Genomic DNA, 14476 nt, shown 5'->3' with positions numbered 1-14476 from the left:
ATGACTTCTGCTTTCACTACACCTCCATCCCCCACCAGGAAGACCTTAAAGCCCTCCATTTCTTCCTCGACTGCAGAACAATCCAAGTTCCTTCTACCAACACTCTACTCTGCGGAGCGGGTCCTCACCCTCAACTGCTCCTTTGTCTCCTCCCACTTCCTCCAAGTCCAAGGTGTAGCTATGGGCACCCACATGCCTGCCTCTTTGTTGGGTACGTTGAACAATCCCTGTTGCAGGCGTACACAAGCCCTATCTCCGAACTCTATCTCCATTACATTGATGTCTGCATCGGTGCTATCGCCTGTACCCATGCAGAACTCATGGACTTCATCAATTCTCATCCGGCACTTAAATTTACTTGGTCCATCTCCAACACCTCCCTCCCTTTCCTTGATCTCACAGTCTCTATCACAAGAAATACACTATTGACTGACGTCTATTACAAACGCACTGACTCCCACAAGCATCTCGACGACACTCCTTCGCACCCTGCTTCCTGTAACAACTCTATCCCCCTACTCCCAATTCCTCCGTCTACGCTGCATATCAGCCCAAGATGACATGTTCCATACTAGAAAATCCGAGATATCCTCATTCTTCATTCCCCTCTCCCATCATAGATGAGGTCCTCACTCGTGTCTCCTCGGTGCCATGCAACTCCATCCTTGCTCCCCCTAGTCGCAACAGAGACAGAGTCCACATAGTCCTTACCTCCCATCCCATCAGCCGTCGCAGACAACACCTAATCATCAGAAATTTCCGCCACCTTCAACGGGGTCCCACCACTAGCCACATTTTCCAATCTCCACCTCTTTCCACCTTCTGCAGAGACCGTTCCCTCCGCAACTCCCTGGTTAAATCATCCCTTCCCACCCAAACCACCCCCTCCCCAGGTACTTCCCCTGCAACCACAGAACACGCAACACCTGTCGCTATACTCGACTCTGTCCAGGGACCCCGACAGTTCTTTCCGGTTAGGCGGAGGTTCACTTGCACCTCCTCCAATCTCATCTACTGTATCCGTTGGTCAAGGTGTGGATTCTTATACATCGGTGAGATTTATACAAACGCAGACTGGGCGATCGTTTCGCGGAACACTTTGCTCAGCCTGCGTGAACCAACCTGATCACCTGAAGAAGGGTCTCAACCCGAAACGTCACCCATTCTTTCACTCCAGAGATGCTGTCTGTACCACTGAGTTACTCCAGTTTTTTGGGCACTGTGTGTTCTAGTTTCTTATTGAAGCAAAACTGAATATTCAGAAATAAATATTGTAAATTGTCTTCATTTAACTGCAGTACAAGAATTCTATGAGAAGAGCAATGCAATCAGAATATCCGGTAGATGGGCATTTTGTTTTGGTTTGTGAAGATGATAAATGCACAAGGGCAGAGTTTATAAAAACCAAGCAGTAGATGTACACATCCTTTTTTTTAAAATAAACTTGAATAGCTTTCAGTGGAACTTAGCAAGTGCTTTCTTTTCCATCATGGTTCGAGTCTACATAATTTATTGTCACATAATCTTGTAAAGCGATCGTGTTCAAATGGGAACAAAAGACAATGATTGTGATTCTTTAAGAAAGACATGAGTGCCTCTGACGGACCAGTGCTTATGGATGTGCCACTTGTTTTGTGTCACCAAGTAAAATGCAAGTGTCAACTTTTTTGAAACTAAATTATTTCCTATAACTTAAATAGAGCAAATTCGTTTGATCTAAATTGGTTCTAGTTTCAACGTGCAACGTTAGCTATGTAGTTATGGAATAGAATGGTTTATAGAGAAATAAAACGTTAGAATTGTGCATTGTGATGTGTGGGGGAGGTGGAGAAGCACTAAGCGGCAACCGATCAGGAACTTTCTCCAACAGCTCTGACCTTTTTCATATTGATGAATAGTTCTGTTGTTCTAAATAGTATATTAATAATTATGTCTGTATGCAAAACACACCATACTTTTCAATGTGACGTTTTGTAAAAAGCCAGTTGTCGGATGCAAGTATTGTTTTAGTCGTAAATGTGCATTACTGGGAGCCTTGTATACTGAAGTTAACGAGTTTTAATGTAGACAAAGTGCCATTCTTAATTATTTTTTCTCCAGTGGCTGTCTTTGATCTCAAAGAATTCTGAATTGCACCATTATCGTTTGTGAAAGTGTCTTTTAATTCTTAAACTGACACTTCAAAATGATTTTGGAATATTATTCGATTCAGCCCACAAGGTTGTCATATGAGCATTTCAATTCATTACCGCAACTTATTACAGTGACTGTTGGAGCAAGTTAAGCTGGCCTAGTATTTAATATGAGTGTGCGGTTACACTTAAGCATTACTACCAGTTATTTTATCTATTTGTTTGAGTTCCAGTCACTGGACCCAGTGTACGTGCATATTTGAACCAGTATATTTTAAATATGTTATTGGATGTTATAAGGCCAGAAAACCTTTTTTAAATGAACTTCATTACAAGTTACGAATTTTCTTTAGGTCATCCCCCAGCAACTAATTCAGGGACAAGCTTGCAGGGTGATCCACACAATAAAGAGAGACAGAGGTCTGGACTTGCTCTTTCTTCATGTGGAAAGACACAACCTCGTGGTTAGTAAATATTTAAATACCCTGCAGATATTTTAGAGCGGCAAAGTGGTAGAGTTGCTGCCTGACAGCGCCAGAGACCTGGATTCAATCCTGATGATGGGTGCTGTCTGTACGAAGTTTTAACTTTCTCCCTATGACTAACGTGGGTTTTTGATGCATGCTCTGATTTCCGCCCCCATTCCAAAGACGTACAGCTTTGTAAGTTCATTGGCTTCTGTAAATTGTCCCTAATGTGTAGGATACAACTAGTGTGCAGGTAATCGCTGGTTGACATGGTCTCGGTGGGCCGAAGGGCCTGTTTCCATGCTGTACTCTAAAACAAAAAAATGAAACTAATATTCTTAATTCTTAATACCACGGTTTAAAATATTTTAACATTGACTAAGCTGTCATTTTCAATTAAAAAAAAATTGTAATATAGACTTCAGATGACCTTTCCATTCTAGTAAAGCTCGTAAAACTGAGCTATTTGGAAAGCTGAATGTTTAGTTTCTGATAGTTTTACAAGCCAGCAATGACTCGTGCAACCATTTGCTGTTAGATACCTGAACTGTGGGCGTCAGTGCATGCTATGTTTTTTTGTTTGCTTTAATACATTTGAAAATTCTCAGTCCCCTCAGATGAATTTAAGCCAACTGTGATCCTTTTTTTCCCATTTTGCCTCACCAGTGGACGATGTAGATGGAACCTCTGTGTCACCCACCTGCGACTGGCCAGTTGGCTATACTGATGCTCAAACATTGTATGAGCTCGAGAGAGAGAATTCTGCACTGCGAGAACAGCTGATGAATAAGGAAGACTTAAATGAGACTCTGCACACAGAACTCAACTTGCATCGCTCCATTTTGACGCAGAAGCAACAGAATGCAGATGACCATGCTGCCTTTTTCCCTCGTCATTCAACAGCAGACAAGCAAGCTGTAGTTTCCACCGAGCGAAAACATGATCCTGGACTGCACAATGCAGAAGGTAATTTTAAAAAAAAAACTTATTTGCAACTATTCGTCATTATTTAGGACCGGGTGACTGAAAAGACTTGACAGAACTGGTAGTTTCAAAAGATTCTTGGAGTGAAAGGTTCAGGGAGCTAGTTAAAAATCAGAGCAAGACTCAAGTCTTTGCCATCAGCGAAGCATGTGTTCAAAGGTCAGAATCCAAATAATAGTGTTCAGACATGGGCTGTTAAATCAAGAAAGGACTTTAAATCTAACACACTGAACAATGGTGAGCCTTTGCAGATCAAGGAGGTTGGGGTGATAGTCAAGCAGAAATTAATGGAGACTGAAAAAAGGATTCTGGACAAGTTAGAGCAAAATTTTGTAATTTGGTGATGAATGGTTGAGGTGGTTACATGCCAGTACGTTTGGTGTGAAAAGCAGAATATGATGTTATGAAAGCTCGAATGAGTGGCAGATAAACTGCATGTAAATATGTCCATGTTGTATTCTCTGCCTACGATACTCAAATTATTCTCCAATAAAATATTTAAATATAGTACAAGTATATCAGGTGTGAGAAAATGTTACTCTCAACTACAATATTAATTAATTTGTAGTTGCTCATTAACTTACAGAAAGAGGGGTTTACAAATATAATTAAGCATTTCTGTAAATTACTTTGAGCGATTATTGAAGGAAGCCAAAGGTTCCAGAGCTGCAAATCTTTGGGTTTTAGATAAGATTAATCCTCCAGTTATGGCTTATCCTTAAAAAGAAACTAGCAAAAGCTTAGACTTAAATGTGTGCATGTATACACTAAAAACGTTGTTATTTAACACCCACCTGTGATTCAACCTTCAAGGAACCATGCACCTGTACTCCTAGATCCCTCTGCTCTTCAACACTACCTAGAGGCCTACCATTTACTGTGCAGGTCCTGTCCTTGTTCAACATACCAAAATGCAACACCTCACACTTCTCTCTCTTAAATTCCATCAACCATTCCTCTGCCCACCTGACTAATTGATCTAGATCCTGCTGCAATCTTTCATCTTCACTATCTGCAAAACCACTGACTATTGTATCATCAGCAAACTTGCTAATCTTGCCCTGTATGTTCTCATACAAATCACTCATGTAGATGACAAACAGTAACCGGCATGGCAGCGAACCCTGAGGCACACCACTAATCATAGGCATCCAGTCCGAGAAGCAACTTGCCACCGTCACCCTCTGCTTCCTTCTATGGAGCCAATTTACTATCTATTCAGCTATCTCTCCTTGAATCCCATGCGATCTAACCTTCCAGAGCAGCCGACCATGCGGAACCTTGTCAAATGCCTTGCTGAAATCCATGTACACAACATCTACAGCTCTGCCCTTGTCGGCCTTTTTTGATCACATCATCAAAAAAATTAATCAGATTTGTGAGACACAACCACCCACGTACAAAACCGTGCTGACTATCCCTAATCAGCCCTTGCTCATCCAAATGCCTGTATATCATATCCCTCAGAATACTCTCTAATAACTTTCCAACTACAGATGTTAAGCTCACCGGCCTATAGTTCCCAGCATTTTCCCTGCAGCCCTTTTTGAAAAGAGGAACATTTGCCACCCTCCAGTCTTCCGGCACCTCTCCTGTATTTAAAGACGACTTGTATATTTCAACCAAGACTCCCGCAATTTTCTCTCTAATTTCCTGCAATGTCTTTGGATATATCTGATCAGGCCCTGGAGATTTGTCTATCTTCATACACAACAGTACCTTCAGTACTTCTTCGACAGTAACACTGACTGCTCTCAAGACACTTCCATTGACTACCCAAAGTTCCTCCGTCCTACAGTCTTTCTCCTCAGTAAATATAGAGGAGAAATATTTATTGAGGACCTTGCCCATCTCCTGTGGCTCCACACAGAGGTGGTCGCTTTGATTCCTGAGAGGTCCCACTTTTTCCCCTTGTGTATTTATAACATCTTTTGGGATTGTCCTTAATGCTGCCTGTCAGAACTAAATAGTTTTAATTGGTTCTTGGAGCAAAGCTTTAGGGAGCTAGTATAGAAGTTGGTACGTCATGTTACAGCTGTATAACACATTGGTGAGACTGCATTTAGAATATTGTGTTCAGTTCTGGCACCATGTTGTAGGAAAGATATTGTCCAGCTTGAAAGGATTCAGAAAATATTTACAAGGATGTTGTCAGAAGGAGAACATGTAAGCCCAAAACACACAGTCTGGATTGAATCTGGTTCCTTGGAGCTGTGAGACAGTGGCACAGTGGTAGAGTTACTACCATACAGTGCCAGAGACCTGGGTTTATTCCCGACTATGGATACTGTCTGTACAGAGTTTGCATAGACCACCTGGGACGGCATGGAATTTCTTTGGGTGGGTGCTCTGGTTTCCTCCCACATTCTAAGGACTTGCGGGTTTGTAGGTTAATTTGCTTCTGTAAATTATCCCTAGTGCACAGGATAGAACTAGTGTACGGATGGATGATTGTTAGTCGATGGACCGAAGGGCCTGTTTCCTCGCTGTATCCCTAAACTAAACTAAGCTGCTGCACTTACATTGACCCGTTCCGACCATGCTGTGAAATGCATCATGACAGAGAGGATCTGCCCTCCTGGTGTCTGCTGAAGTATTGTAGTCTTCCTAATTGATTTTGGGGTGAAGAAGTGTGAATTATGCTAATTCCCACCCTTGTGCTTAGACTTAGCAGGCCACCTACATGAAATACGGAGCTTAAGGCAGCGTTTGGAAGAATCTATCCAAAATAATGACAGGTTAAGACAACAACTGGAATGCCGACTAGCGGCAGCTGAAAATGACCCAGGTAAGCACATCAACCATGGTCCCAATGTTATGATTGGACGTAGATGTGTTTTCATTGATCAAATAAACTTAATTCTTCAGCAGGTCAAAAATGTGTAGGAAAGAACTGCAGATGCAGATGCAAAAATAGGTGCAGGAGTAGGCCATTCGGCCCTTCGAGCCAGCACCACCATTCAATATGATCATGGTAGATCATCTCAAAAATCAATACCCTGTTCCTGCTATTTCCCCATTTCCCTTGATTCCTTTAGCCCTAAGAGCTAAATCTAAGTCTCTCTTGAAAACGTCCAGTGAATTGGCTTCCACTGCCTTCTGTGGCAGAGAATTCCACAGATTCACAACTCTCTGGGTGAAATTTTTTTCCTCATCTCAGACCTAAATGGCCTACCACTTATTCTTAAACTGTGACCCATGGTTGCGGACTCTCCCAACATGGGAAACATTTTTCCTGCATTTAGCCTGGCCAACCCTTTAAGGACACGCATATAAACTCCAGGCTCAGTCCCATGCTCCTGATCGCTGCCCATCTGGTATGGCGGTGGGGAGAATCTCCCTGTCAGTTTGCTCCTAAGGGGAACCCGTCATTCTTGGGATCAGACAGCACCCTGGGTAGTTTGTATAAGCAGTTCTAATAACATGTTATTTTGCATCCTCCAGCATCCACAAATATTTTCATCCATGGTACTGAGGAGCACAGTCATATGACAGATGAGATTCATTACCTGAAGGAACAAAACAAAACTTTAAAGGCGCAGCTGGCAAGAAGCTCCAGAGGTGGGTCTGTGCAGGCATTAACTGGCAGGCAGGCTACACCTGCAATTGTCAATGCTTTTATTCATACCTTGAATTATTTTTTGGAAAAGGAGAAAACCATTGTCTCTCATGCCTGCTTTCAGGAGATATTGGATACTGCCAGATTATTCTCTGCTCTCATCAGATACTTGAATGGACCTCATAAGCCAGGGTTGAATTTCTGATCTTCCAGTGTACCCTTTTGGAGCCCTTGCACTTTTTAATCTGCACTTTTTCTATGGATGTAACACTATATTCTGAACACTGCCTATTTTCTCTTTTGCACTAGATGTATTCATGTAAAATATGATTTGCCTCGACAGCCTACAAAACAATGTATTTCACTGTAGCTTGGAACACAAGACAATAACAAACCAATACGTGTCCTAACTAGTATGATTAATTATGTTTAATGTGAAACTCATTGGAAACTTGCGAACGACTCATTGTTTCTTGTCACTTTATGCCAGAGTGCCTGCCCACAGGGCAATGGAGGATCACCTGTGGAATATGAATTGAGGAGTCAGTGCTAAGTGTGATTTAATTTGAAAATTAAATTGTTGCCGATTAAAATGGAAGAGAAATGTGATATCTTTACAGTTTGTAATAATTGAACATTTTAAACTTTTCATAAAATGCTGAAAAAATCAGTACGTTACATGGTCCAGAATCGCAGTACCTTTAAATTTATTTTGCAGATAAACAGAGAGAAAATGAGAAACTAAAGGAATCGTTGTCAAAGAAGATGGCCAGCAATGAGCGCCTGCGTGGCGAGTGTGAGCGTATAAAGAGAGAATGCACTCAACTGCAGGTCAAAGAGAGTAATGGTCATGAAGAAAGCAAACGATTAAAAGATGAATTGCACTGCAGTCATGAAGAAATAAGTAGGTAAGGGTCATTTATTCATCTTAAAAGGAAAGTTTCTGGCACAGCGATAAATTTGTTGGTGGGGTTGGAAGAGGAGACTTCAAACGAATGAAAACGACCAGATTGCAGAGTAGAAACCTTTCCATCTTTGCTGGTTGCATAATTAATATTTGTCTTGAGGACATCGTTATTTTGTGGAAAAAAACACAGTGCTGGAGTAACTCAGCGGGTCAGGCAGTACGCCTGGAGAAGATGAATAGATGACGTTTCTGGTCAGGACTTTTCGTGTTGCTATCTCACCTGTCTGGCTAGATGCTTTAGGAATCTGACAGAGGTTGCAAGAACCAATTGTAGGAAGCTGGAAAGGAGTGTGTAATGCAAACAGATGATTTCATTGTTTCAACTGTAAAACGACTGCTTCTGTTTCAGGCTGCAACAAGAGATTAATTTGCAGCATCAACTCTTCACTGAGAACCAGGAGCTGCTGCAGTTGTTACGGGTGGAACTTCGAGTGTATGAGCAGTTGAAGGAAAACAAAACGGGTAATTGTAACGTTAATGCCTTATTTACCCCATATCGCCAGTGCCATCACCCTGCAGCCCCTAATTTAAGGCGATGACGTTTTACTTTTCATGAAATTGAGAAGAAAAGCATTGTGATCATTGTTCAAGACTGACTAATGGTGACAGTTGACTATACGTCACTCAGCCCATCAAATCTATTCCACCTGTCCACCTGTCCACACCCATTCCCCCCCCCCCCCCCCCCCCCCCCCCCCCCCCCCACCCACCTATACTTGTGCCTCCCCAATTGCCTTTTGAAACTGATATGTTGATTTTGAATCTTTTACTCTAAGTGGATTCTTCAGATTTTTGTTTTGACTAGAATATTAGTGACAAACTTTAGGTCTTTCTCATGTATAATTGAAATGCAACTAGTGGGAGATTGCCCTGTTTATTAAATCTAGAACATGATAACAGCATGTTTAGGCCAATCAACGCTACAAGCTTTTTCATCATTCAATGCGATCACCGCTTTTCCAATCTTGGCCTCAGCTCCTTTTACCTGCTTTCTTCCCACTCTCCTTGTTATTTAAATATCTGATAGTCTTTACCTTGAATCTATTAAATGACGCCGCCTCAGCTGCTCTCTGGGGTAGGGGGATTCTCACAAATTTTTCACCCTCCAACAGATGAAATACCCCCTCCACTCCATCTTACATGGCTGGCCCCTAGGTTCCCCTGTAAAATTCTGTTCAACACTGTAAAGTTGATACTTAATTTGCTTTCCAATCATGTCTCTAGTTTGTGTAGGAAGGAACTGCAGATAGTGGTTTAAACCAAAGATAGACACAAAAGGCTGGAGTAACTCAGCAAGTCAGCCAGAATCTCTGGAGAAAAGGGATAGGTGACGTTTCAGGTCGAGACCCTTCTTCAGTCACCTATTCCTTTTCTCCAGGGATGCTGTCTGACACGCTGAGTTACTCCAACTCTTTTGTCTATCTTCTAGTCTCTAATTTAATCCGAATACCGCAGGGTCAGATCCTGTGAAACAAAATTGGGTTTTAATCTTGAAGAAACTGAATAAATTTAATTCCATATTTTGCGTTTAATGCAATTTTAGAACCCTTCATAATGGCCTTGTTTGCTGATCCTGCAGAACCTGCACAACACACGAGCCCTGGGTCGGTGAAATATGTCCAAGGATCTCTTGATCTGAGTGAACTAATGGCAGAGATCCGCTGCCTTCGAATTCAGTTGGAGAGAAGCATTCAGACCAACACTGCTCTACGCCTAAAGCTTGAAGAACAGCTTCAGAATAGACAACTGAGAACTGAAGGCAGCCCTTCCACTATTAATATAAACTACCTCATGGCAAGCGGACAGAGGAGCGCTGCAGGAAGACGTTTGTATTGTGGTAAATTACAATGACCCTTTTCAGTTAACTCCCTATTTTGGCAGGCATCGTATCTTGCAGCAATGAAGTTCCAACTTGGGTCTGTAACACTGGGAAACGCCCTGTTATGATATTGGGAAAACTAGACTTTTAATTTAACCTTAAATGGTGTCTGACAAGGTAGAAAGAGTCGGAGTAAAAGCAGGAAATGTTCACATTGGGTAGTATTTGCGGGGAAAGAGCTAGATTCAAATTTTTTAGCTTCCATAAAAAGAATCTCTTAACTAAACTTGTTAAAGCACAGATAGATTGTGTGGTCCACGCTGACCCATCATTCCCTGGCGCATTCCAAATGTTTTCCATTCACTATTTCTCTAATTGTCTTTGTAATCCGAGGTAACATCCAGCAGAACTTTAGGCAGTTCATTCCCGATCACAACATTCACTGGGTTTTTAAACAACACACGAGCCATGGCTGGGCCAGCACATCATTTTAAATCGTTTTAATGCCTCTGCTGATGCAAATAACATCCTCCTGTTTAAGCTATATGAACAGGTCAAAATTAAGTAAGAACTATTTATCCTCATTACTGAAATCATTCATTCTAGGAATCATTTCTATAAATCTTTTCTGTACCCTAGAAGGGCCTTCACATCCTTAGTAAAATGCTGGGACTAGAATTGGATGAAAGGCCCAGTTCAACAGTGTTTGAACTGTTTGCCAGTATTTGTGAAGCCCGGGATCCTGCATTGTCACCTTCAAAGACATCCAGATTACTGATCCTGCACCGTTTTTGTATTTGTACCCCATTTAGTACTTGTTGTCTGCCTATGTTCAACACTCCCCTGCGCTTTCCTGCGAGTTGTCTTCAAGTCTACTACAATCGTCCCCACTGTCTTCCATGCCTCTACCCTTTCAGTGTGCTAATATGAAGGTTTTACCTTGTACACACCTACAATATCTGTAATCAAAGATAGCATTGACACGATCACTGGCCCATGGGGCCACAACTATCTACCTTCTGCCAGTGTTTTTAAAGTTGTATAATTAAACTCGCAGCAGTTGCTGTAAAACTCCGAGGGCTGTGCCAACATTCCTAGGAGCCGATTCTCCTGGGAGCTGATTTCAGTGGTCAATTAGCACGCGTCTCGAGCAGCAGAGCGAAAAGTTACATTTTTGGGCAAAAAGGTACCACAGGGATGAAGTGGGAAACTTTAAGTCGGGTTGAGATCTGGAATCTGCTAGCTTACTAAGGATGAAGGAAACCAAGTCAATCATTTTTTTCAAAAGAGAATGTTTCAGGGCTACAATTGGAGTGAATGTTAGCAATTTCTCTGCTCAGAGCTGACATAGATCTAGTGGTCTAAATAGCCACATTAGCCCGCTGATCTGCAATAATGGAACAGTTCTTCATGCCATTATTGTACTATCTGTGCTATTGCTTAACAGATTCTGAAGCCGATTCTTCAGCAGAGGACCGGAAAGAAAACTTCCAGTTCCATGGATTTCCAACTCCACCCAAGTCTGGCAACGTTCCTACAGCTGCTGATGGATCCATGTTCAGAATCCCAGGTCTGTAAAAATGTGCTGTCTGTCTTCTCTTTGGTTTTGTTGGTTGAGGCTGGAGATTAAGTAAAAAGCTTTTTCTCTAATACAGTCAGTGAATAGAACCTGAACCATTCCAGGTCAAAATATATTTGGAATTGAGTGACTACACTAGGGTTCCATTAACACCTGCCAACAGTTTTAATTCTGGGTGGCTTTATAAATGTAGCCAGATAGATTAATACTTTTGCTTAAAAAATATGCAGAAAAAGGTACAGGTCAGTGATAAAAATGCACAACTATAACTCTGGAAAGTATATGGTTTAGCTTTCTTTAAAAAAGATCTAATTAAACACTTCACTCAATGAATGGTTACTGAGGCTGTGGCAGTGCTGTATCTGTGGGACCTACCAGGAGCTGGGATGGACCTAGTGGGTTGAATGGCCTATGCCTTAGAGTTGTAGGAGAGTTTTCCTAGGGTATAGGTATATGGATATAGATACATCAGGCACTAACTCTTCAGCGCAATGGACTAAGGGCCTTGTTGTCCTGAATATGCTTACTTCTGGGTTCAAGTTGCACTGTGGTGCTGTACATCACCCTCTGCACCCTGTTGCAGCATGTGTGGCTGTTACAAAGGTGATTGGGAATAAGAAATACTAGCTTGAATTTCCAGAGTGATGCAAAATAAACTAGAAGAGATGTTATCATATTTCACGGTAGTAACAAACAATTTTCAGTTATATAACTCTTGGGCGGTTGCTGGTAAAGGTGGAAATGGCAGCTACAGGCAATTGAATTTCTAGGCTTTGGCATTGTCCCGGGATAATTTGGTGCAGGATTCACCAATCACAGGGACTTCAAATTTTTAGATGGTTATAGATGGAACAAAGTCAAAGAATCGTGTGGCCTGGCGTGAATGGGTGATTGATGGCCAGCATGGACTCAGTGGACTGAAGGGCCTGCTTCCATGCTGTATCTTTCAATCAATCAAACCACCTGCACGCTCGCATATTTGTCTTCCCCCCCCCCCCCCCCCCCCCCACTGTTGCATTTTCATTTATTTTCCATGTTCTACTTATGGATAAGAGGGGAAGGGAAAAGGTAACGTTCTCTGTGGAACTGAAGTTAATTCAGGGAGTGAAGAATATACGGAGTGGGGAAACGTGTTCAACTGCATGGTTTGCCCACTCACTGATTACTTTGTTTCACCACGTGCATCTTTTCTCCGAACTATGAAGTACGGTCGCAGAGTTACTGATTAGGTTTCTTTTAAAACCTACAGAAAATATTGAAAACTATTGTCAGGTCATTCCAGTGATCTCTGGTGATAGGTCGTTGACCTGAAATATTAGCTGACTTTGCAGAATTAGAAATATTGCCTGACTTGCTGAATATTTCCAACGGTTTCTGTTTTATTTCAGATTTACAGCTCTAGGTATATTAATTTTATTCAATCTCTCCATTCACATTAGGAATCAAAGCACTGCCCAAGGATGACTTTGACAGCTCCTCGCATTACAGTGAGAGTTCAGTGGAAAACCTGTCTCACAGACCATCCAGGTTATTACCAGCACGTCGGATATGGGCCGACAAAGACGGACAATGTGTACTTGGTCTCCTGGACGATTATAACGCACTCCGCAGGCAAATCTCCGAGGGCCGCAAACTGCTCCATGAAATGGACACCCGTCTTGGAGATGCTGCTTGTCAGACTGCTGCAGTGGTAAACCTGGTTTATGATTGATTTGAGCTGTACGAATGACCGTTGCATACACTTGCATGCAGGGTTAGTGTGATATAATTGATGGATTGGTCTGGTCATTAACTGAGAATAAAATGTTGAAGTCTGAGCTTTAACTCCAATGCCCTTGATAAATTTCAACATTCAGATGTTAACAGACCGTCTAATGTTTATCAAAAATCATTTTCATATGGTTTTCTATTAGGTTTGTTTTTCCAATTGTTCTTTGTCAATTGTACAGTTAAATTGGGGCCTTCAGCCCACCACATCATGTTGACCGTTTTGCCCATCTACACTAATCCTGACTGTCTGTATTGGGACAGTATCCTTCTATGCATTGCCTATTTAAATGGCTGAATAAATGTCTCTTAACCATAGTGATCATATCTGATTTCACCACCTTCTCTGACTGCAAGTTCAGGACGATGATCACTTTATGTACGTTTTTTTTTTTTAAAACCTTTCTCATTAAACTCTTTGCTCTCACCTTAAACCTATGCCTCTTGCTTCTGATACTCCAACCACAGGATCATAAATTGTACTTATCATAGGTGTTTCAACTAAAGTTCTTCCTCCCTGCTCCCCTGTCCCACAGCTGACTACAGCACACAGTCCCTTGTGAATAGTGAGCGCCAGCATTGTCAGTAAGTCGCGTTGTATCTGGCTGTGAGGAGCTACATGAACTGGTGCCAATGACAGGTTCCAGCATCACTCCCTTCACAAATTCTCTCAGGATTTTTGTTTTAATTTTCTGTTTGTCTGAACCTGTGGTAGTTCATGGTTGGTACACATAACCTTGCATCTTGTATGATGTTTTGAACGCACCTTTTTTGGCATTTGCATGAGTACTCTTTTTTTTCCTTCCAGGAGCCGGGTGAAGCTTTGCTAAAGGACTTGTTTTCAAATGTAAGCAGCATGCAGCAAGTGCTGAAGGAAGCAAGCCGCTTGCTCAAACTCTTCTGGAGGGTGTCTTTGCCCATTCCTGCTGGCAGCTCCAGTCAGCATCAGCAGGTAGCAAGAACACCGTCTTTTTAAAATCCCTGGGCATGCAATCTTCACACAAAGAATGTTTGTTGTGCAAGATGTTTTCTTGTGTTTATACATTGAATTACTAGACTATAGCTCATATACAAGGATGTAATTGAAATCCAACCCTTGGTTCTATTTTTAAATGTCTGGTAATGTGAGGGGTGAAACGATTTTGAAAGAACCATGATGAGCAGCAAGAGAAGTTTTGCTTGCCCAGATGAATCAATGGGGA

The 14476-nt window shown here is 41.8% G+C and overlaps 2 protein-coding genes across 4 annotated transcripts in view; both read left to right on the top strand.

The window, feature by feature from the left end:
* Window positions 1-14476, top strand: part of rpl28 (ribosomal protein L28) — an 87800-nt gene that overhangs the window by 51329 nt on the left and 21995 nt on the right. The gene's annotated exons all lie outside the window — the stretch shown is intronic.
* The window catches only part of LOC129711899 (myomegalin-like), a 102339-nt gene that overhangs the window by 80629 nt on the left and 7234 nt on the right, over window positions 1-14476 (top strand). For all 3 annotated transcript variants that reach the window (XM_055659901.1, XM_055659903.1, XM_055659900.1), the window contains 10 exons: window positions 2486-2596; window positions 3266-3565; window positions 6249-6371; window positions 7028-7144; window positions 7861-8050; window positions 8459-8571; window positions 9689-9946; window positions 11376-11498; window positions 12947-13197; window positions 14083-14226. In XM_055659901.1, the coding sequence (XP_055515876.1) occupies window positions 2486-2596; window positions 3266-3565; window positions 6249-6371; window positions 7028-7144; window positions 7861-8050; window positions 8459-8571; window positions 9689-9946; window positions 11376-11498; window positions 12947-13197; window positions 14083-14226 (1730 nt within the window). The remainder of the gene's footprint in view (window positions 1-2485; window positions 2597-3265; window positions 3566-6248; window positions 6372-7027; window positions 7145-7860; window positions 8051-8458; window positions 8572-9688; window positions 9947-11375; window positions 11499-12946; window positions 13198-14082; window positions 14227-14476) is intronic.

This window comes from Leucoraja erinacea, chromosome 31, assembly GCF_028641065.1.
Source record: "Leucoraja erinacea ecotype New England chromosome 31, Leri_hhj_1, whole genome shotgun sequence".
NCBI classification, from domain to species: domain Eukaryota; kingdom Metazoa; phylum Chordata; class Chondrichthyes; order Rajiformes; family Rajidae; genus Leucoraja; species Leucoraja erinaceus.
Note: the sequence above shows the minus strand (reverse complement) of the source record. Positions and strands in the feature narration are given on the sequence as shown.